Source organism: Sphaerulina musiva (assembly GCF_000320565.1).
Source record: "Sphaerulina musiva SO2202 unplaced genomic scaffold SEPMUscaffold_3, whole genome shotgun sequence".
In the NCBI taxonomy this organism is placed as follows: Eukaryota; Fungi; Ascomycota; class Dothideomycetes; order Mycosphaerellales; family Mycosphaerellaceae; genus Sphaerulina; species Sphaerulina musiva.
Window position 1 is genome coordinate 1,135,570 of NW_016017385.1, and position 17,304 is coordinate 1,152,873.

At 50.8% G+C, this 17,304-nt stretch overlaps 7 protein-coding genes across 7 annotated transcripts; 5 read left to right on the forward strand and 2 right to left on the reverse strand.

The window, feature by feature from the left end:
• The first annotated feature begins 3,088 nt into the window (after positions 1-3,088).
• On the forward strand, positions 3,089-5,061 carry SEPMUDRAFT_148077 (nucleotide-diphospho-sugar transferase). Its single transcript, XM_016904686.1, has 2 exons — positions 3,089-4,276; positions 4,336-5,061. Exons 1-2 carry the CDS (start codon positions 3,266-3,268, stop codon positions 4,864-4,866), a joined length of 1,542 nt encoding a protein of 513 aa, XP_016762454.1. The 5' UTR covers positions 3,089-3,265; the 3' UTR covers positions 4,867-5,061.
• Positions 5,062-5,821: 760 nt separating this feature from the next.
• SEPMUDRAFT_106664 (uncharacterized protein) lies at positions 5,822-6,417 on the forward strand (the record flags this gene model as incomplete). Its single annotated transcript, XM_016900648.1, has 4 exons — positions 5,822-5,875; positions 5,940-5,981; positions 6,043-6,167; positions 6,216-6,417. 4 exons carry the CDS (start codon positions 5,822-5,824, stop codon positions 6,415-6,417), a joined length of 423 nt encoding a protein of 140 aa, XP_016762455.1.
• Positions 6,418-7,766: 1,349 nt separating this feature from the next.
• Positions 7,767-9,466, forward strand: SEPMUDRAFT_148079 (uncharacterized protein). The gene has a single exon (XM_016904687.1). The coding sequence runs from the start codon at positions 7,793-7,795 to the stop codon at positions 9,350-9,352; it is 1,560 nt and encodes a 519-aa protein (XP_016762456.1). The 5' UTR covers positions 7,767-7,792; the 3' UTR covers positions 9,353-9,466.
• A 271-nt stretch (positions 9,467-9,737) lies between these two features.
• Positions 9,738-11,204, forward strand: SEPMUDRAFT_62596 (sulfate transporter; the record flags this gene model as incomplete). Its single annotated transcript, XM_016909608.1, has 1 exon — positions 9,738-11,204. The coding sequence occupies one exon, from the start codon at positions 9,738-9,740 to the stop codon at positions 11,079-11,081; it is 1,344 nt and encodes a 447-aa protein (XP_016762457.1). The 3' UTR covers positions 11,082-11,204.
• Positions 11,205-11,612: 408 nt separating this feature from the next.
• On the reverse strand, positions 11,613-13,133 carry SEPMUDRAFT_82486 (dihydroorotase). Its single transcript, XM_016910309.1, has 3 exons — positions 12,878-13,133; positions 12,757-12,799; positions 11,613-12,692 (listed from the first exon to the last, which is right to left on the reverse strand). The coding sequence occupies exons 1-3, from the start codon at positions 12,979-12,981 to the stop codon at positions 11,751-11,753; spliced, it is 1,089 nt and encodes a 362-aa protein (XP_016762458.1). The 5' UTR covers positions 12,982-13,133; the 3' UTR covers positions 11,613-11,750.
• Positions 13,134-13,354: 221 nt separating this feature from the next.
• SEPMUDRAFT_155088 (uncharacterized protein) lies at positions 13,355-17,116 on the forward strand (the record flags this gene model as incomplete). The annotated part of the gene is made up of 1 exon (XM_016907600.1): positions 13,355-17,116. The coding sequence occupies one exon, from the start codon at positions 13,355-13,357 to the stop codon at positions 15,254-15,256; it is 1,902 nt and encodes a 633-aa protein (XP_016762459.1). The 3' UTR covers positions 15,257-17,116.
• Positions 15,353-16,667, reverse strand: SEPMUDRAFT_41239 (glycoside hydrolase family 64 protein; the record flags this gene model as incomplete). Its single annotated transcript, XM_016908819.1, has 2 exons — positions 15,353-16,383; positions 16,445-16,667. 2 exons carry the CDS (start codon positions 16,665-16,667, stop codon positions 15,353-15,355), a joined length of 1,254 nt encoding a protein of 417 aa, XP_016762460.1.
• Positions 17,117-17,304: the final 188 nt, after the last annotated feature.

Below are 17,304 nucleotides of genomic sequence, written 5' to 3' on the forward strand. Positions count from 1 at the left end.
GGAGTCGTTATCGAATATATAGCGATATTCTTCTAATATAGCGGGCAGGGAGACTTGTTTTGCCTTGCCTTAGTTAATCGCGTAAATCTAGAAGGTCGAGCCCTAACCTCTCCGGGGGTTCGCTAGGCGTAACTACCCTACTATATAGATAGGGGAGGAGTCTTCCCTCGATTCGCGCTTTAACCTCTTTAGGGAGACCCTTTCGAAGCTAGAGATCGTAAGTCCCTATCGCTAGGTACTAGGACCGTTCTAGATATCGATGCCTAGGGTCTTTAAGGAATATCGGCTAAGGAGGATAGATAGACTATCCTAGTCGATACTATAGGCGAGAATCTTCGTTGTTCGGGTATCCTCGCTAGAGTCGCTAAGTTTCAACTAGAACTCGTAGGCGCCGTAGTAGTAAGTTTCGTAGGTCGATAGCTATCTAAGTAACGGGAGTTAGGCCTCGATTCGGGATAGGCCTATTTCTACCGCTACCTTCTAGCTAATCGTAGTTACTTAGGCATATGTATCGAGGGCGACCTATATAGGTTTTATACCTTCGCTAGTAATAACAGTTCCTACTATTTCGACAATATCCCTAGATTTAATAGGTCGGGGCCCCGTCGCGTCCTAAGTATTCGTAACGAGCCTAATTAGTTTTTTAGCTAGATAGGGGTCTAGTTAGGATTACCGCGCTTTAACGGGTAGTCTAGGCGAATATAACCTATCTTGCCGCACTCGTAGTACTTTAGTCCTAAGTAATCCCCTTTATCTAGAGCGGCTTTCGCGGCTGCGCCCGATTTCGGGGCTTTAGCTACGTTAGTACGCGGTTCCCTAGCATCTCCCCGGCGATCTCGATCTTTAGATTTTAGCTTATTACTACTAGTCCGCCCTTTACCGCCTTAGGTCCTCGGGTAGTTCTTCTCGATCTAGGTCGCTAGGTTAACTAACTCGTCCTATGTTTTAGGGATAGAATTATAATCGACGATCCGTCGGCGGGTCTCCGGGTATAACCGGGCGAAGAACTAGTATAGCTACTGCTCTAAAGTATACCGTTCTAGCTATACCTCGAGAGTCTCTAGGTATATTAGGAACTCCCTAAGGGACTAGTTAGTATATTGTTTAGCGGACGTATAGTCTAGGTACGCCTAAAGCAATCGAGCGTTAGGATCGTCTAGAAGGTTAAGTAGGAACTGCTTAAAGTAGTCCTAGATCGTATCCTCTCGTTCGGCCTCGGTTATCCGCTACTAGTATACGTACTAGCGATCCCTTAGAGTATACCCCTTAGCGAGGTATTGTATTGCCTAGGTATACCTCTCGGCTTCCCGTTAGAAGGACCGTAGATTCTAGAGGAATACGACTTCGTATAATATTACGAAGTCGCTATATTCCTTTAAGGACCTCCTCTCGTATTCGCTAGGGGCTTTTACCGAGCGTTTAGGAGGAGAGGCAATATCGGTTTCCGTAGTATATCGCTTATAGCCGCAGCTATTCTAGAGGTCGGCTACCTCTTAAATTAGTAGTAGACGTTCCTTTTCTACCTATAGGCAGGCGATATCTTTCTAAAGGTCGCTTAGCTCCTTACGTTCGACGATAATTTCCGGCTCGGAATCGTTCGCGTCCTCTAGCTAGATACTAGCGAGAGCTTCTATAGATTCCTCCTAGTCGAGTAGTTCCTAAACTTATCCCGCTTCGATATCCGTAGAGGAAGATTATTTAGTAGAGGCCTATTCTAGTATAGAGGGGTTCCCTAGCGAGTCGCTAGGATTCTGTCTAGTAGAACGTCCTCCTACTATTGTTCGGACCTTTCCCTTATAGTTAAGGTACGAAAGTTATTATATAATAGTTCTGTAAGCGTAAGGGTATATATAATAGAGGTCCGAGGTATAAAAGATATAAACAATATACGGTTTACTATCTAAGGTATAATAACTCTGCCCTTCCTTCCTAGAGGAGGGCCTTCGCTATATATACAAGCTATTCTATTATCTACTCCTCGCTACCGGTACCGCCTCCTCTTAGATAGTAGCTAATAACCGGTTCCCTTAGGAACCCTCTTAATTCAGAACGTCTCCGATCGGTAGGGTATCCCTTCTATACCGGATCGCCGGAGGTCCGCAAGGGCTTCCCGGCCTACGTAGTACGCTCCGCCCGCCTCGCCGGGGGTTCGCTAGGGCTTCTCTGCCCTAGCGTATTATATACTCTCTAGCCTTCTCGTATCGCCGCTAAATACTATCGGAATTAAGCAATTTAATAATACGGTAGATATAGTCCCTAAGTAGGTTAGCCGATAGCGATTTAGTAAGCGAGTAGATAGCGAGCGCCTACGTACCTCCTAATTATATTTATCTCTAAACGTAGATATATATATAGGTTCCTCCTACTATATACCTCTACCTCTAACTTAGCGAGCTCGTCTACGAGTGCTATAGCGATTAACTCTTTAGTATATACTTACTCTACTACTAGTATCTGCTTCCTAAAACCTAGCTCTTTATATATACGCCGATATGTCCTTATACTGATTTTCTAGCTATTAATCGCTAGAATTGTAACTGCCTCGCTATCTGTAAGTCGTAGCTTAGTATAGGTATATACTATATATATATATAAGCTGTCGTCTTCGTCGAAGATATCGTACTATCGACGATATAAAGGTACGGCGGCTATAGTAAGGCCCTAGGCTTATAGCCGTCGTTCGAATATACGCTCTATAATAGAAATACCGAACTACTAGTATAGATTAGCGATAATCTGCCTCTGCGAGATACCTTCTTCGAGCTACGTAGCGATATAGACCTAATAGTTATTATAGTCTATAGCGCGTAGTCCTCTAGGTACGTACGTCCGAGGCATATTAGTAGGTAGCGACGGATGCAGCGGTAACGGCAAGGTAGGCGGCGAGCGTATAGCGAGTGTATATAGTAGTATATAGTAGGTAGAAGGGTAGAAGTAGTAGGAAAATGAAGCCAAAGAAAGCCGGGGGTGACGTGTGGCGGCTGGCCACTTTGGGCCTCCGTAGTACCTAGTACTTTGAGGCCTGGGGTGATGACAAGGTGCATGTATGGAAAATCCGAGGGGTTCATGAACAGCCAGCCCAGTCGTCATTTCTGCCGTTCTGAAACACCAGCTGCAGCTCTAAGAATATCCTATGTCGTTCGTCGTTCGACATAGAGAACCTGAAGTCGAGGCAGTGCACAAGAACGACAAAGACACTCCACCCCCTTTGAGGTCCTCGCCGCATCCCTCTTCCTTCAGCTCTTCTCCATAACAAATTTTGAACATGGACGCCATCAAAGACACCATGAACAAGCTGGCTTCGTCCCTCCATATCGGAGGAGGCCAGCAAGAACCCGTCGCCGAAGCACCCTCCGAGCAAGAGTTCAAGGACTTGAAAGATGCATACGAAAAGGCCGGTCAGGGACAAGTCTTCACCTTTTGGGATGAGTTGAAGCCGCAAGAGCAAGGCGAGCTATACCAGCAAGCAAAGAGCATCGACCCACAGAACATCAACAAGATCACAGAACAAACACTACACCCAGCAAAGTCAGCAAACGACGACAAGAAGGCAGAGCTGGAACCTCTGCCAGAATCAGCCACCACTTCTACAATCGACAGCAACGAAACCGATCTGAAGAAATGGTACGACTCGGGCTTGCAGCTCATCTCAGAGGGCAAAGTGGGCGTGGTGCTCATGGCAGGTGGTCAAGGTACACGACTGGGCAGCTCAGCGCCCAAGGGCTGCTATGATATCGAGCTTCCTAGCCACAAATCGCTATTCCAGTTACAGGCAGAGCGAATCTGGAAGCTACAGAATCTGGCAAGCAAGATCCACAGCAAAGAGGAGGTTACAATTCCTTGGTATATCATGACTTCGGGTCCTACCCGCAAGCCTACACAGCAATTCTTCGAGGAGAAGAAGTACTTTGGCTTGAATCGGAACAATGTCGTCTTCTTTGAGCAAGGTGTTTTGCCGTGCATCTCCATGGAAGGCAAGATTCTGCTGGAGAGCAAGACTAAGATTGCGGTGGCACCAGACGGAAATGGTGGGTTGTACAATGGGCTGATAAATGCTGGTATTGTGCGCGACATGGAGAAGCGTGGTGTAAAGCACGTTCATGCGTACTGTGTGGACAACTGCTTGGTCCGTGTGGCAGACCCGACCTTCATTGGCTTCAGCGCTGAGAAGCAGGTCTCGATTGCGACAAAGGTCGTGAGGAAGCGCAATGCCAAGGAGAGCGTTGGCCTGATCTTACAGAAGAATGGCAAGCCTGATGTTGTCGAGTACTCTGAGGTGAGGAGAACTTCTGGAGCATTACAGGTCGTGAAGTAACACCAGCTGACACTTCCCAGATTGACAACGAGACAGCTGAGGCCAAAGACTCCAAGGACAGCAACCTACTCAAGTTCCGTGCCGCCAACATCGTCAACCACTATTACAGCTTTGAGTTCCTAGACTCCATACCACAATGGTCTCACAAACTACCTCATCACATCGCCAAGAAGAAGATCCCCACTGTGGACGAGAAAGGCAACGCCGTCAAACCCGAAAAGCCCAATGGCATCAAAATGGAACAATTCGTCTTCGATTGCTTCCCGTTCCTAGAAATGAACAAATTCGCATGCATGGAAGTGAAGCGTGAGGACGAGTTCTCGCCCCTCAAGAATGCCAAGGGCACTGGTGAGGATGATCAGGATACCTCACGAAAAGACATTTTACTCCAGGGTAAGCGCTTCTTGGAGGAGGCTGGAGCTGTGGTTGTGAGCGAGAAGCAAGGCGAGGGCGTGGAAGTGTCTCCTCTCATCAGCTATAGCGGCGAGGGTCTCGAGTTCTTGAAGGGCAGAGAGATCAAGGCGCCCGCGGTCATTGAGAAAGAGGACTGAGAAGTATGTCGCGACTATTTACTGCAAGAGGTACCTTACCTAGGTATGATTGAATCGACAGAGACTGGGACACAGGTATGGAGTACAACAGAGTGTGCTGGGGGAAGCATTCGTCCGGTCCGTCGGCGGCTGGCTGCCTACATTATCTACTGATTTCTGTGACTCTGTCCCGCTTGTTCCAGATGTGTCGTCTTCCACCCCCTTTTGGATGAGACATACATGTACTGTCTCCTGTATCGTCCTCGGGTGCGATGTAGGATGTATCAAATCGAGCTAGATGCACCGCTAGCCCCACCCAGTAGTAATTCGAGTTCGGTGGTCGGCGGTGGTGTGGAGGCCGCTGAGGATATTTGGCCTGTTCACAGCCGAAGTGGGGTGTTCCTTGTCCGCCGTTCTTTGTCCGTCCTTCTCCTCAACATCATCATCATCCAGCACCAGTCTCCGCCCATCGTTGTTCTTTGCTTTTCTTCACCTGCCTACGTTTCGTGGTGTGCGGAGAGGAGAGTCGTGGAAGAAGGTGAGTGAGCGCGTCCGTGTGTGAAACCTGCTTGCACCAGGAAATGGCCCATTGTCGGCACATCATCAATCGTTCTCCTGGAGGTTGGGATGTCCCATGCGACCAGCGAGCTACCCTCACAGCAACACCCAACATCAACACTGGGTTGCGAACATTGGCTGATCAACAGACAGACAGACAGCAGCAGCAGTAGCGGCAGCAGCACCAGCAGGTTCTTGGTATCCCCAGGTACGCGCCCCCACCACTGAAAGCAAGCCGACACCACCGTCCTTCGTCGCAGTGAAAACTTTTTGGAATCGCACGCGCCACGAGAGTTATCACCACGCCACCAGAACACGCGCCTGACGAGATACACTACAGTTGAATTAAGGACCCAGTCAATCAGGATGTCGTCTCTTTCGCGTCGAGCATGCTACAAGTGCGGCAACGTTGGACACTATGCCGAAGTATGCTCCAGCGGCGAGCGATTGTGCTACAACTGCAAGCAGCCAGGTAAAGACGCATAAACATGGATCCCTCGAGGACTCGAGAATTTAGGCTCATCGCTGTCACATAGGCCATGAGAGCAACAACTGCCCTCACCCAAGGACAACCGAGAGTGAGTCGCGACCACCACTGAGCCAAAGTAAGAGGAAAGCCGATGCTGATGTCAAATTCAGCAAAGCAGTGTTACCACTGTCAAGGCCTCGGCCATGTCCAATCGGACTGCCCAACCTTGCGCCTTCGATCGAACGGGGCAGGAGCAGGAGCATGCTATTCTTGCGGTCAACCTGGTCATCTTGCAGTATGTGACAGACGTGTCTTCTAGCAATACAGTACTAATCTGCCTTAGCGCGAATGCCCGACTCCAAATGCTGCGCCAGGTGCACCAGCGGCTGGCATCGGCCGCGGAGCTGGCGGTCCAGCTCGTGGAGGTTTTGGCGGTTTCCGAGGTGGCTTGCGAGGTGGGTTCGCTGGTGCCAACCGCTCAGCAATGTGCTACAAGTGTGGCGGACCAAATCACTTCGCTCGCGATTGCCAAGCCCAGGCAATGAAGTGCTATGCTTGCGGCAAGCTTGGACACATTTCTCGGGACTGCACTGCACCGAACGGCGGACCTTTGAACAGCGCTGGCAAGACTTGCTACCGCTGCGGTGAGGCGGGTCACATCTCCCGCGATTGCCAATCCGCCGAGCAAATCAATGGTACTCCTGTTGTCAATGCTGATGGAGCTCCCGAGGCTGTCGTTCAGCCCTCTCTGGAGCCAATTGCTGCGCCAATTGCCCCGTCTTCAATTGTCGCCTAAATAATCCCATGTTCCCATACGCGCGCTCCGACTGGCCACTGGAGTGTGCGAAACATACACGAAAGTAACGTTTCTTCTGGCCAACCTGAATTACACTCTTCTTGACTCTGCGCCTGGCCTCTGACCCTGCATACGCTACCTTATGCATTACAACCGGCATTACGGAGTCGATTTTTCTTTCCTCATCACACCAGCATTGAATTTACTCCGCATCGAGCGTTCGACACGATCTCACGAACAATGACACACGCACACACACCTCCCAAATTCATAACAAAAGTTTTCCTTTACGACCATTCACGACGAATCCCAGCATATACCTTATACCCAGCAGCTGAAAGCGAAATCCTAATGGACAAGCGACGAAGCAACCCCGAAACGAAAGGATGGAAAGAAGACGCCGGTGACGTATAGAAGCCCTTTTTGTCGATGTTGCCAGAAGACATTGTTGAGGCTACGGGCGCCGGTAGTCGCGAATATTAGTGGGCAGTAGGACAAGCAGCGTTCAGATGGGGAAATGGCGGTGGAGCGCGCGAACGGACTCCCGAAGTGAGCGAGTGAAAACAGGCCTGGTGGAAGTAGTAGGTGGTTGTTCATGTCACAGAGCAAGATAGATGGACAATCGATCGATGGTAAACTCTGTACAACGCGGTTTGCTTTGCTTTGCGTTGCCTTTTCTTTCGTCGTACTTGTTCCATACGATGAAGCCTGACATTCGCCCCAAGCACGATTAATTGGGGTCTGATACCTATATGATAAATCAGATCAGATGACAGTAGATTTGACTGGAGGGTGGAAGATGAGGCAATGCTTACTAATACGCGCGCGTGAGAAGCCTCCAGGCCACGCGAGGACGACGCAAACGCGTCTTCCACGCAATTCATACTCATTCGAGCCACCATTCATCCATTCATCCATTTGTGAACAATCTCGAGACACACGTGAGCCCATTCACCATGTCAAAACGCAGTCGGCTTCTCAAAGAGCTGCGACATGACCCAGTGAAAGGTCATAGCATGTTCCATAACCCAGACATTCTCTCGTCTCCCAAGCGCAAAGCCAGCTCACAGAATACGACACAATCCTCGCATTGCGATATGCCTGCGCGAAAACGACGAGCAGTAATGGCTGTGCCGGCGACACTGCTCGATCAATGCACCATTTGCATGGAAGAACAACTCTTCTCGCAAGGCTTCTCACTACTCACCAGTGTGCTCCATGCTGGTCTCGACACAAACGCGCCAGCATGTATACCACCACCGCCGCATCTGGCACTGGCTTCAACTTTGGCTGTACATCCATCAATGACTACGCGAACGGACGATCAGGATAAGCACGCTGCTGCCAATGCTGCGCTGCGCTATCTGCGAGACGTCGTCGCAGTAGTCGGTGTCGAGCATGCGGGCATCCGAGAGGCACTGCAATATGGAACGCCGCCCGCTCTTCGGAGCGACCGATCCAGTCGAGCGAAAACGAGGCGTTCGAATGCGGGTCAAGCCAGCGATGAGGAAGTCGAGTCCGGGAATCTGCGCAGCAAATACATCGAGGGGCAGTCGGTTGCTGAAAATGCTCAAGACTTCTGGGCTGTTGTGGGTTGGGCGTTCAACTGCAGCGTCAGACACAAGGCGAGGTGGGAACGATGGAGCGAGTGGTTGGAGTTGATGTTGGATGTGTTGGAAGAAGACTTGGAAAGATATTCTGCAAGAGGACATAAAAGCCCCGAACTTGCGCACAGTCTGATAGCGCAGTACATGTCGATAGTCGGTGCTGGTAGGAACAACAAGCGACGAGTCATGCGTGCAGTGCTAGCAGATGGTGACGCGAGGAGTATGGCAGAGTTTGGCGAGATATGGAAGAATGAGACGAGGCCAGTAAAGAAGGAGGAACTCCTGGGGAGCAAACGACGGAAGCTCGATCTCGACAACGATGACTATGGCGACTATTTGGATAATGAGTCCGAGGAGGACGAGCAGATCAAAAGTAGAATGTCACGCTCAAGGACAGCTCCCAAGAGCCGACGAAGTCGAACACCGGCCGATTTGAGTGCAGCGAAAGATGAGGACGACGATGATATTGCGTTGGAGACTGCCAGTGAAGGCGATGCCATCGCAGAGTACGGTGGCATGGATTCCATACGCCTGCGACAGAGATTTCTATCGCTGTTTACGAACTTCAGCCTCGTGGCGCCCAATCTGTTCGTTGATACCGATGAGCTATTTGCAATATACACCGAGTTCATCAGACCACTGCCCTTGAGTATTTTTCAGCAATTCGCATTGCCTTTGAGGCGGTATCTGAGCCCCAATCTCCAGGCCTCACTTAACGAGATGCTCTTCCGTCCCCTACTGGGAACGACTTCCGCTGCGGGACTTATCGATCAAGCAGAGTTCGAGAACTCTTTCGCGAGCAGTGCAGCAACGAGCACTTCGGCCACAGACAATGCCAAAGTGAGCTTGTTGACAGAAAGCATGCTCCGAGCGTTATGGACAACCGGCACCTTGACACCCAATCTGTCGCAATTAAAGGTGCTGGTTGAGCAAGGCGTCAAGCTGAGGCACGATAAGGTCGCTGGCAATGGTAGAAGGAAGACGGGGAAGACGGCTGATGCAGAGGACGATGCAAGGCTGGTCTTGGAGCATTCGGGACAGAGAATGATGGTACTACTAAATGTTCTTGCGCAGTAGGTATCATTACTGTCTTTGAGTGGAAATGGATGTAGCAGCCGTTGAATATCTCCAGCTTATGAGCGGTGTGTTTGTACCAAGTGAAGAGTGAAATTAATAAGAGGGAGGTTGTGGAAACATGGAGCTATGGGGCGTCGGTGCATCCCACATGATTCTGCCGACTCTGCCGCCGAGAGTGGGTAAGGCCAGGTAGGTACAGTAGTCACGCTTCACCGTCACTTGTTCTACACACCATCCCACCCTCCTACCTTACCTAACCTATACTGCCGTCATGTCATTCTGTGCCCGTCAGCATCCATCAGCCTCGTGTTCTCTTCATCTTTCATCATCCTTCCTCACTCCGTGAGTGAGTGAACGAGCATTACTACTTCTTCTCAGCTTCAGCATGACTTGGCGCGCAGACCTACGCCTCATCAACCATCACAATGTTCAAACCCTTCGAACTTCTCCGCTGGCGGAACTCTCTGGTGCTCTCGGCGACCTGGGAACGCTTCTTCCTTTGATGATCGCCATGGCCATCAAAGGATCAATCGACCTGGGATCTACACTCGTCTTTTCTGGGCTTGCCAATATTCTCACGGGAGTCTTCTTTGGCATCCCGCTTCCTGTTCAACCTATGAAAGCTATTGCGGCTGTGGCAATTTCTCAAGGATTCAGCAAGGAAGAAACTGCAGCTGCGGGTTTGACGATGGGCGTTGCGGTCTTTTTGCTCAGTGCGACGGGTTTGCTTAAGTGGCTCAATCGGGTCGTGCCAGTGAGTGTTGTCAAAGGCATTCAGGTTGGCGCAGGTTTGAGTCTGGTGATAAGTGCAGGAACGAGCCTGGTGAAGCCTCTGGGATGGGTGTCACCAGCGTGGGACAACCGCGTCTGGGCGATTGCAGCATTTCTGTTCCTGCTGCTGGCGACACTTGTCCCGCGAATCCCCTATGCCCTCGTGGTCTTCTTGATCGGATTGATCATTGCTGCAGCTGTTCCTGGTGTTGATCACGAGAGAAGCTTTTCTGCTGGAATTTGGCATCCCTCTCCGTTCGTGCCATCTGGCGAGGCATGGAAGACAGGTGCCATTGACGCTGCTGTTCCTCAGCTTCCACTTACCACATTGAACAGTATCCTGGCTGTAGCCTCACTGGCAGCAAGTCTATTCCCAACATTTCCTCCTACCCCAAGCACGACATCGATTGGCTTCTCTGTCGCTTTTGCAAACTTGATCGGGTGTTGGTTTGGAGCTATGCCCGTCTGTCATGGATCTGGAGGTTTGGCTGGTCAATATCGATTCGGAGCTCGAAGTGGCTCCAGTATCATCATACTTGGCTCGATCAAGCTTGTTCTTGGCTTGTTCGTTGGTGACGCTATAGTGCCACTGCTACAACGCTTCCCCAACAGCTTACTTGGTATCATGGTACTGGCAGCAGGAGTCGAACTCAGCAAAGTCGGGCAAAGCGTAGGCGAGTCGAAAGACTTGTGGGAGCAGGCTGATGAGGATAATATCGACCAGATGCCTCCCAGGAAATCACGACAGGCGACTGAGCAGGAGAGTAATGACAGATGGGTGGTCATGCTTATTACAGTGGCAGGCTGTTTGGCTTTCAAGAACGATGCGGTAGGCTTCCTCGCCGGTCTCGTCTGGCACTGGGGACTACAGTGTCCTCAGTTGGTCGAGCACGTCTGGCCCAGACGATCATCTGTCAGGCTCAGTAACGCCGAGCAAGAGGATGGCCTGCTCTCATGATCATATCTTGCGGTGCTTACTTTTTTTTAAGCATCCAAGAATGCGAATGGACAGTACATAAATAACCCTCTCATAGTCAATAACAAGTGGAGAGCTGATTTCGATGAATATCACAAGGTGCTGCTCATCGATACACGACCTGTCTGTCCATCGAAATGATTTCCAATGACTAGGAGGTAACGTTTTGAATTTCCTCTTACGTAGGGTACGCTTGTTTCACAATGATGTCTACCTTACATGTAGATAGGCTGCAAAGGGGTGGATACGGTCACACTGTGTACGCCTTCCCCCTCAACCAACCAACCAAACTCCAACTTCATATTTGTTTTATTTTGTTGTCAGATCTCAGCCCATCGCATGCATCGCGAAGGTAGCGAGTCTCCGAGAGTACATACCAGGTATATTTTGGCTTTGGAAACAGAAAAGATGAGAAGAAGATAATGATGAAGATAATGAAGATAATGAAGATGATGAAGATGATGAAGATGGGACAGAGAGATTCTCAAATTTGCAGTCCCGTCCCAGTAGGTAGGGCTCCATCGAGAGCGCAATTTTTTTTGATGAAACTTTATCTTTATTGAAATTGTTGAAACATCTCACGTACATGATATGATATACCTGTCAAAGTAGATGGTAAAAAAATCCGGTCAGGTATCAGAACATTGGAACTCATTTCCAAGAAGTTTTCCAAGTCATTTTGCCTCGGCGGAAAGGTATGACTTCGACGGAACCATCTGCAGTCTTGAGGCTTTCAGCGATAGTTTGTGAATTTCTGCCTAGGACGATTCGTTCGTTCTTTTCGTCTTTGACTTTGTAGAATTGCCGGCCGAATGAGCTGAGGAAGCCCTCTAGTTTCTCCGGAGTCACGTCGTCGGCGGTGATGTACTTCTTCTCGACTCCTCGCTCAAAGGCATCAATCACGAGACCGACGGCGTGAGGTTGTGTGAAGACTCCAGCGGCAACTTTGTCATTACGCTTAGACTTGACGGGGTGGGGTGCTGAATCTGTGCCGAGGAAGAACTTGGAGTTGCCACTGACAGCGGCTTCGAGGAGTGCTCGTCGATCCGAAGGGTTCTTGGCTACTGGCTTGCAGAAGCAATGCGGGTCACCAGCCCAGTCGTCTACAGTCAGGAACAGGTGATGAGCGGTGATTGTGCCTGCTACCTTGTCGCTACAGGAGTTGACGGCTTTGATTGCTGCGGCTGTAGTGCAGTGCTCGAGGATGATTCGAAGGTTGGGAAATCGCTTGTGCAGGTCGAGCAAAGTCGGTAAGAATGCCTCTTCGGCATTCAACACGGTGATGTCGGCACCGGCTGAGGGCGGAAGCTCGCCGTGGAGGTTGAGCACGATATCTTGACGCTCCATTTCTTCGAAGACTGGGTAGAAGTCCTCATACGACATGACACCATGACTGGAGTTGGTGGTGACCCCGTGTGGATAGGACTTGATGCCCATGATGCCCTTGTTCTTGGCCTCAATCACCGTCTCGGGCCTGATGTTAGGATGCAGGTACAGCGACATGAGGAAGAGAACATTGGGCTCTAGTTCTTGAAGGCGCCGTTTATATTGTAGAGCGTGGTGGACTGTCGTGATGGGAGGCACCAAGTTGGGCTGTAGAGGAGTCTCTCAGGATCATAACAATAGAGGAATAGACATGTAGCGTGGGTCAACTCACCATCACGAAGACAGTGTTGACGCCGCCTTGGCGGATCGTGGGTCTGTCATGGTGGGGTCAGAGGAGAGTGGTGGTGGTGGTGGTGGTGAGGGAAGAGGAGAGCAGGCTGTTGGGAACATACACCACCAACTCGGTCATATCGCCCTCACGCAAGTGCACATGCATGTCTGCTGCAGCCGGCAGCTCCATGCCATCGAGCTTCTTGAGAGCTCCTTCTGCAGCCATGGCGGCGGCGGCGGTGGTGGTAGCGGCGGTGGGAGAGGAGGGGGGAGGGGGGGCGGTGTTGACGGCGGAGGACTTGACTACCTCCCTTGCCTGCCCTTCGCACCTCCAACGGAGCCAAGACGTAATAGAATACAACACAACACTCGAGCTGGCGATATTTCCTCTGCTCGACCTGCTGCTGCTGCTGGGCTAGTGATAAATACCTCCGGGAGCCGGCAGAACTCTTCGGGAGCGGGCCGTCTCCCGCTACTCGCGAGTTTCTATTCTACTGGCTACATTTACGCGCCGTCACCAGAATCCTTCAGCCTTCCTCCAACAATCCTTCCTCCAGACGCGACTCCATCATGCCTCCGTCTTCCTTCGCCATCATGCAATGTCCCCAGGGGCTCCCTTTCGCGACTCCAAGCCAGATCTCGACTCGGTCGGCTACAACTACGCAGATGACCCAACATGGCAGAGGAAACCCTTGACGCCTGCTCAGATCCTCGTCCACGATGTGAAGCTGGAGAGACTGCGGGCGGACCGCGGTCCCATGCTCGAGTGCAATGAACGCTTTGCCCATACTTTGGTTCCCAAAACTGCAGCTTGCACACCGCCTGCAAGCCTGCTCAGAATTGGCAATGTGACCAGTAATCCCATCGAGAAGCAGAAGTTCACGGATCTGGAGGAAGACTTCGGCTGGATAAGATACCTGCGGTCCCCCCAATTCCAGGCTAACGACGAGGACGCTGTCAAATGTCGATGGATCCATTGTAGCAGCAAGTTCCCTGAGTACCTCAAGGGATTTCTGTGGGCTTTGTCTGACGATGTTGCCACTGTGGCCGATGCCATGCGTATGCTTGACAGCGCCATGGAGCGACAAACTCGATTCTCGAAGCACGGAAAGTACTTTCAGCCGTTTTCCCAAGTTCTCAGATCTGCTCCAGTTACTGCAAACGACAGTATATATCCAATGCTCATTTCTCTGCCGTTCCTGGACTGGGGGCTGAGAGGTTCCAATCCTCCCCTGCGTTTCCAGGTTGACAAGCGCGAGGGCTTCCTTTCCTCGAGGTCATCCGCGCATGTCATGCGTTCCATACTGCAATACTATTATCGACTGGAGGATACACAGGATCGGGAAGATTCGCAGGTGTTTTCCCGACACACTCCCTGGCGCACGAATCGCGAATTAGATCTCAAAGTCCGTCAGTGGTACGGGCAGTATCCCACGACACTCAATGTGGACGAAATATGGATTCTAGCTATCGACGCAGAGCACATTGTGACCTTCTCAAGCAACCAGACGTGGAAGTCTCGATGGCCGCCGTTCCAGCTCACATCCCGCATCGCAGACGTGTCCTTTCGAGGCATTCGCAATCACTACTTTCGCTCCGACGAAAAGCGGGAGTACACTGCCATGACCCATGCCATTGCATGCTTGAGCGGTGCACTCGGCATGCTGCACCGAAGCTTTTGGTCAGATCTGTACCTTTGTCTCGCTGATCGATATGCCGGACATCTGGGACATCTGCAGTACCGACTACACCGAGCGCCCTCTACTAAGCTTGTCATGGACCTGATCTCCTGTCAAGAGGAGCTCAATATCGTCATTCACATCACGGAACAACAGCTGGACGCCATTGGTGACTTACAAATGGCCCTAGATGCGTTCCATGCGAAAAGCGACACCAAACGACCGCCATCTACAAGAACATCTGTCCGCGGAGTTAATCATCCTGACGAGCAAGAGCTACCGAAGGAACTCGTGTCTCGGCGTTCCACATATCGGCAGCTATCGGCATCAGTCTTGTCCGATCCCATGGCCCAATTGATCGACAATCTCGAGCGAGAACTGGTAGATCTACGCGACCTGCGTGACAATACCGACCGCTTGGTGACACGCACGATCCAGCTTGTCAATATCCGCCTGGAAGATCATGGCAAAGCTATTCTGGTGTTTACGGTGGTCACTATCATCTTCCTCCCCTTGAACTTCGTTAGCTCCTTCTTCGGAATGAATTTTCGTGACATCAGAGATATGGAAACGACACAGTGGCTTTTCTGGGCTGTCGCTATAGCAGTAACTGTTAGTGTTGTGGCATCATCAGTGTTCCTGGCTTTCAGCGGTAGCCTACTACTCGAGAAGCTGCACATGTGGCGAGATGCCAGACGAGATACCCGAATGTTCACGACTTCTTCCTTGAGACAGGGAACGGACACTCATATTCGTTCTGGATTTCGCGTTCATGGCACCGACAAGGATGCTTATGGGGGTTCTTCTATGCAGGCTGGATGATTGCATCTAGTGCCCACCAATGATGAATGAGATGAGAGTTCTACGCACTTTGGAATTGTATGCAACATCAGTGCATAAGTCTATATATCTAGAGCCCTAAGCTCCTCCAACAAAGATACTCAGCAGGCGAGGATTGCCATCTGACAGGGTGCCACTCTGATCAACACCGCCAGTCGGATTGACATCATCGTAGCTGAAAGCATATCCTCTGCCATCCGGTTGGTTTCGGTGAACAATCTGCGAGTACCAGTTGTGTTGCGCATTCTGATAGTATGTGGGAGCAGCTGGTCCGGGCTGTAAAGGGCTTTTCAGCATGGTTCCGCGGTTAAATGCTGCGCAGAGCCTGGGGACGACCGCTCGATGAACAGCGTTATCGGAGGCCTGAATGGCGAATGGTCCAGTGTTACAGCCCCAGATATCCTCCGTCGACGGCCTGGCGTACGCGCGGTTGTCCCCGTCACAGAAAAGGGAGTCACCATTGACACGACAGTTCACTCTGCCAGCTCCGGATTGCGTATCGATTGTTAAGGTTCTGGTAGCGTATCTTGCCCAGACACGATCAACATGACCTGCCATGAAGTTATTCAGCCAATCGGGGTTCGACTGCGAGAAGGGGTAAGGAGCCACCACTCGGAGGAAGCCACTGCTACCACTCTGACAAAGGTTGCTCCAAGCTTTCCCGTCCTTTTGCTGTCGGCTTGCCAGCGCGGAGCAGACAGCAGTCACTCCGCCAGGTCGAAGTCCCATGACTGTTTGTGTTTCCCCCGACCCTGGAGTCATGGACATGCCAAGAGCCAATCCCACAAAATCAACATAACTCAGATTTGCATACAGTCCACCAGCATTGTTCGTGAATTCTACAAATCCCCAGTCGACTCCTGCCGACGGATCTCTGGGATTGGCAAATGAAGGCTGGACCTGCGCCGGAGCGTTTGTGGCAGAGTTCCAGATGGTATAGAAATGTAGATCGCCTTTGGCAAACCATATCCTGCCCGACGAGACATAGTCGGGCAGCGTAATTGGCGTAGTACTGCCTTGTGCGGTTTTCAGTGGGATGGCCAGATTGCCGTTGGAAACCTCTCGAGGACTGGTGAATGAATCATCGGCAGGGGGATAAAAGAACTGGCCTGCAGTAAGGGACATCAGCTAATGTTGGCAGTACTCAAATCGTGGTTGTTGATAGCTCACCATTGGGCTGAACAAAGACGACACGTCCACTGGGATCCAACCCGGTAATGTACGCATTGACGGGGCCTCCTATGTTGTTGACGAGATTGAGTGGTAGTTGTCGAGTGGCCTGCAAGCTTAATCTATTGGTCTTGACTGTGGTATTTGCCGGAATCGGTGACGGATTTGTAGCATTGAGGGTGTTCGCTGCCGTAATGACCAGATCCTCCACGCCTCCTGGCATCACCGGGACAGTATCGATCGCATCCCTCACTGCCACAGACACAGCAGGGGCCGCAACGACCTGTCCAATAAGACATCCTGCAGCCAGCACAAGTCCCCTCCAAGATGTACGCATACTTGCTGCCAGGTCTCTCTCTCGCAATGTGATAAGATATCGAGCTATCGAAAGGCCGCGAGGTTGCGAAATTTAGAAAAGAAAAGCAGTAAAGACAGGTAGAATGTATGCTCTGAAAGGAGTGACAAGAGGCAATACTTTGGCGAGAAAGAATAAAAGAATGTCAGAGCAGCGCTCAAGATGGTTGTATCGGCCCAAACTGGGAAAGCAGACGACAGCTCTGTATCTATTATATATACCTATACATTTTCCCTTCAGTAGCCCATACTGACTATCTAACTCGGCCTCGGCCGTACGTATCCCGCTCTCGGCTCCTGCAACCGACATTCTAGCAGAAGAGAGAAAGAAAGAAAGAGAGAAAAAAAAAAACACGGCTCCAAAAAAGCCATAGTAAATATCTAATATCCCCCAACAACGAACGAAAAGCCTCCAAAGCATCTCAACAGCAAAAAATGTGGCGCTCGCCAAAAGAGCCCAGGGCTCGAAAGTCCGACGATCTTTTTCTCCTGACGTGCCCCCCCCC

Bases quoted from the DNA above. Each gene is read 5' to 3' on its own strand.
- SEPMUDRAFT_148077 (XM_016904686.1), top strand. From the start codon at position 3,266: ATGGACGCCATCAAAGACACCATGAACAAGCTGGCTTCGTCCCTCCAT. The intron at 4,277-4,335 runs GTGAGGAGAACT...GACACTTCCCAG, and splicing joins ATGTTGTCGAGTACTCTGAG to ATTGACAACGAGACAGCTGA.
- SEPMUDRAFT_148079 (XM_016904687.1), top strand. From the start codon at position 7,793: ATGGCTGTGCCGGCGACACTGCTCGATCAATGCACCATTTGCATGGAA.
- SEPMUDRAFT_82486 (XM_016910309.1), bottom strand. From the start codon at position 12,981: ATGGCTGCAGAAGGAGCTCTCAAGAAGCTCGATGGCATGGAGCTGCCG. The intron at 12,800-12,877 runs GTATGTTCCCAA...CCACCATGACAG, and splicing joins GATATGACCGAGTTGGTGGT to ACCCACGATCCGCCAAGGCG. The intron at 12,693-12,756 runs GTGAGTTGACCC...ACTCCTCTACAG, and splicing joins TCAACACTGTCTTCGTGATG to CCCAACTTGGTGCCTCCCAT.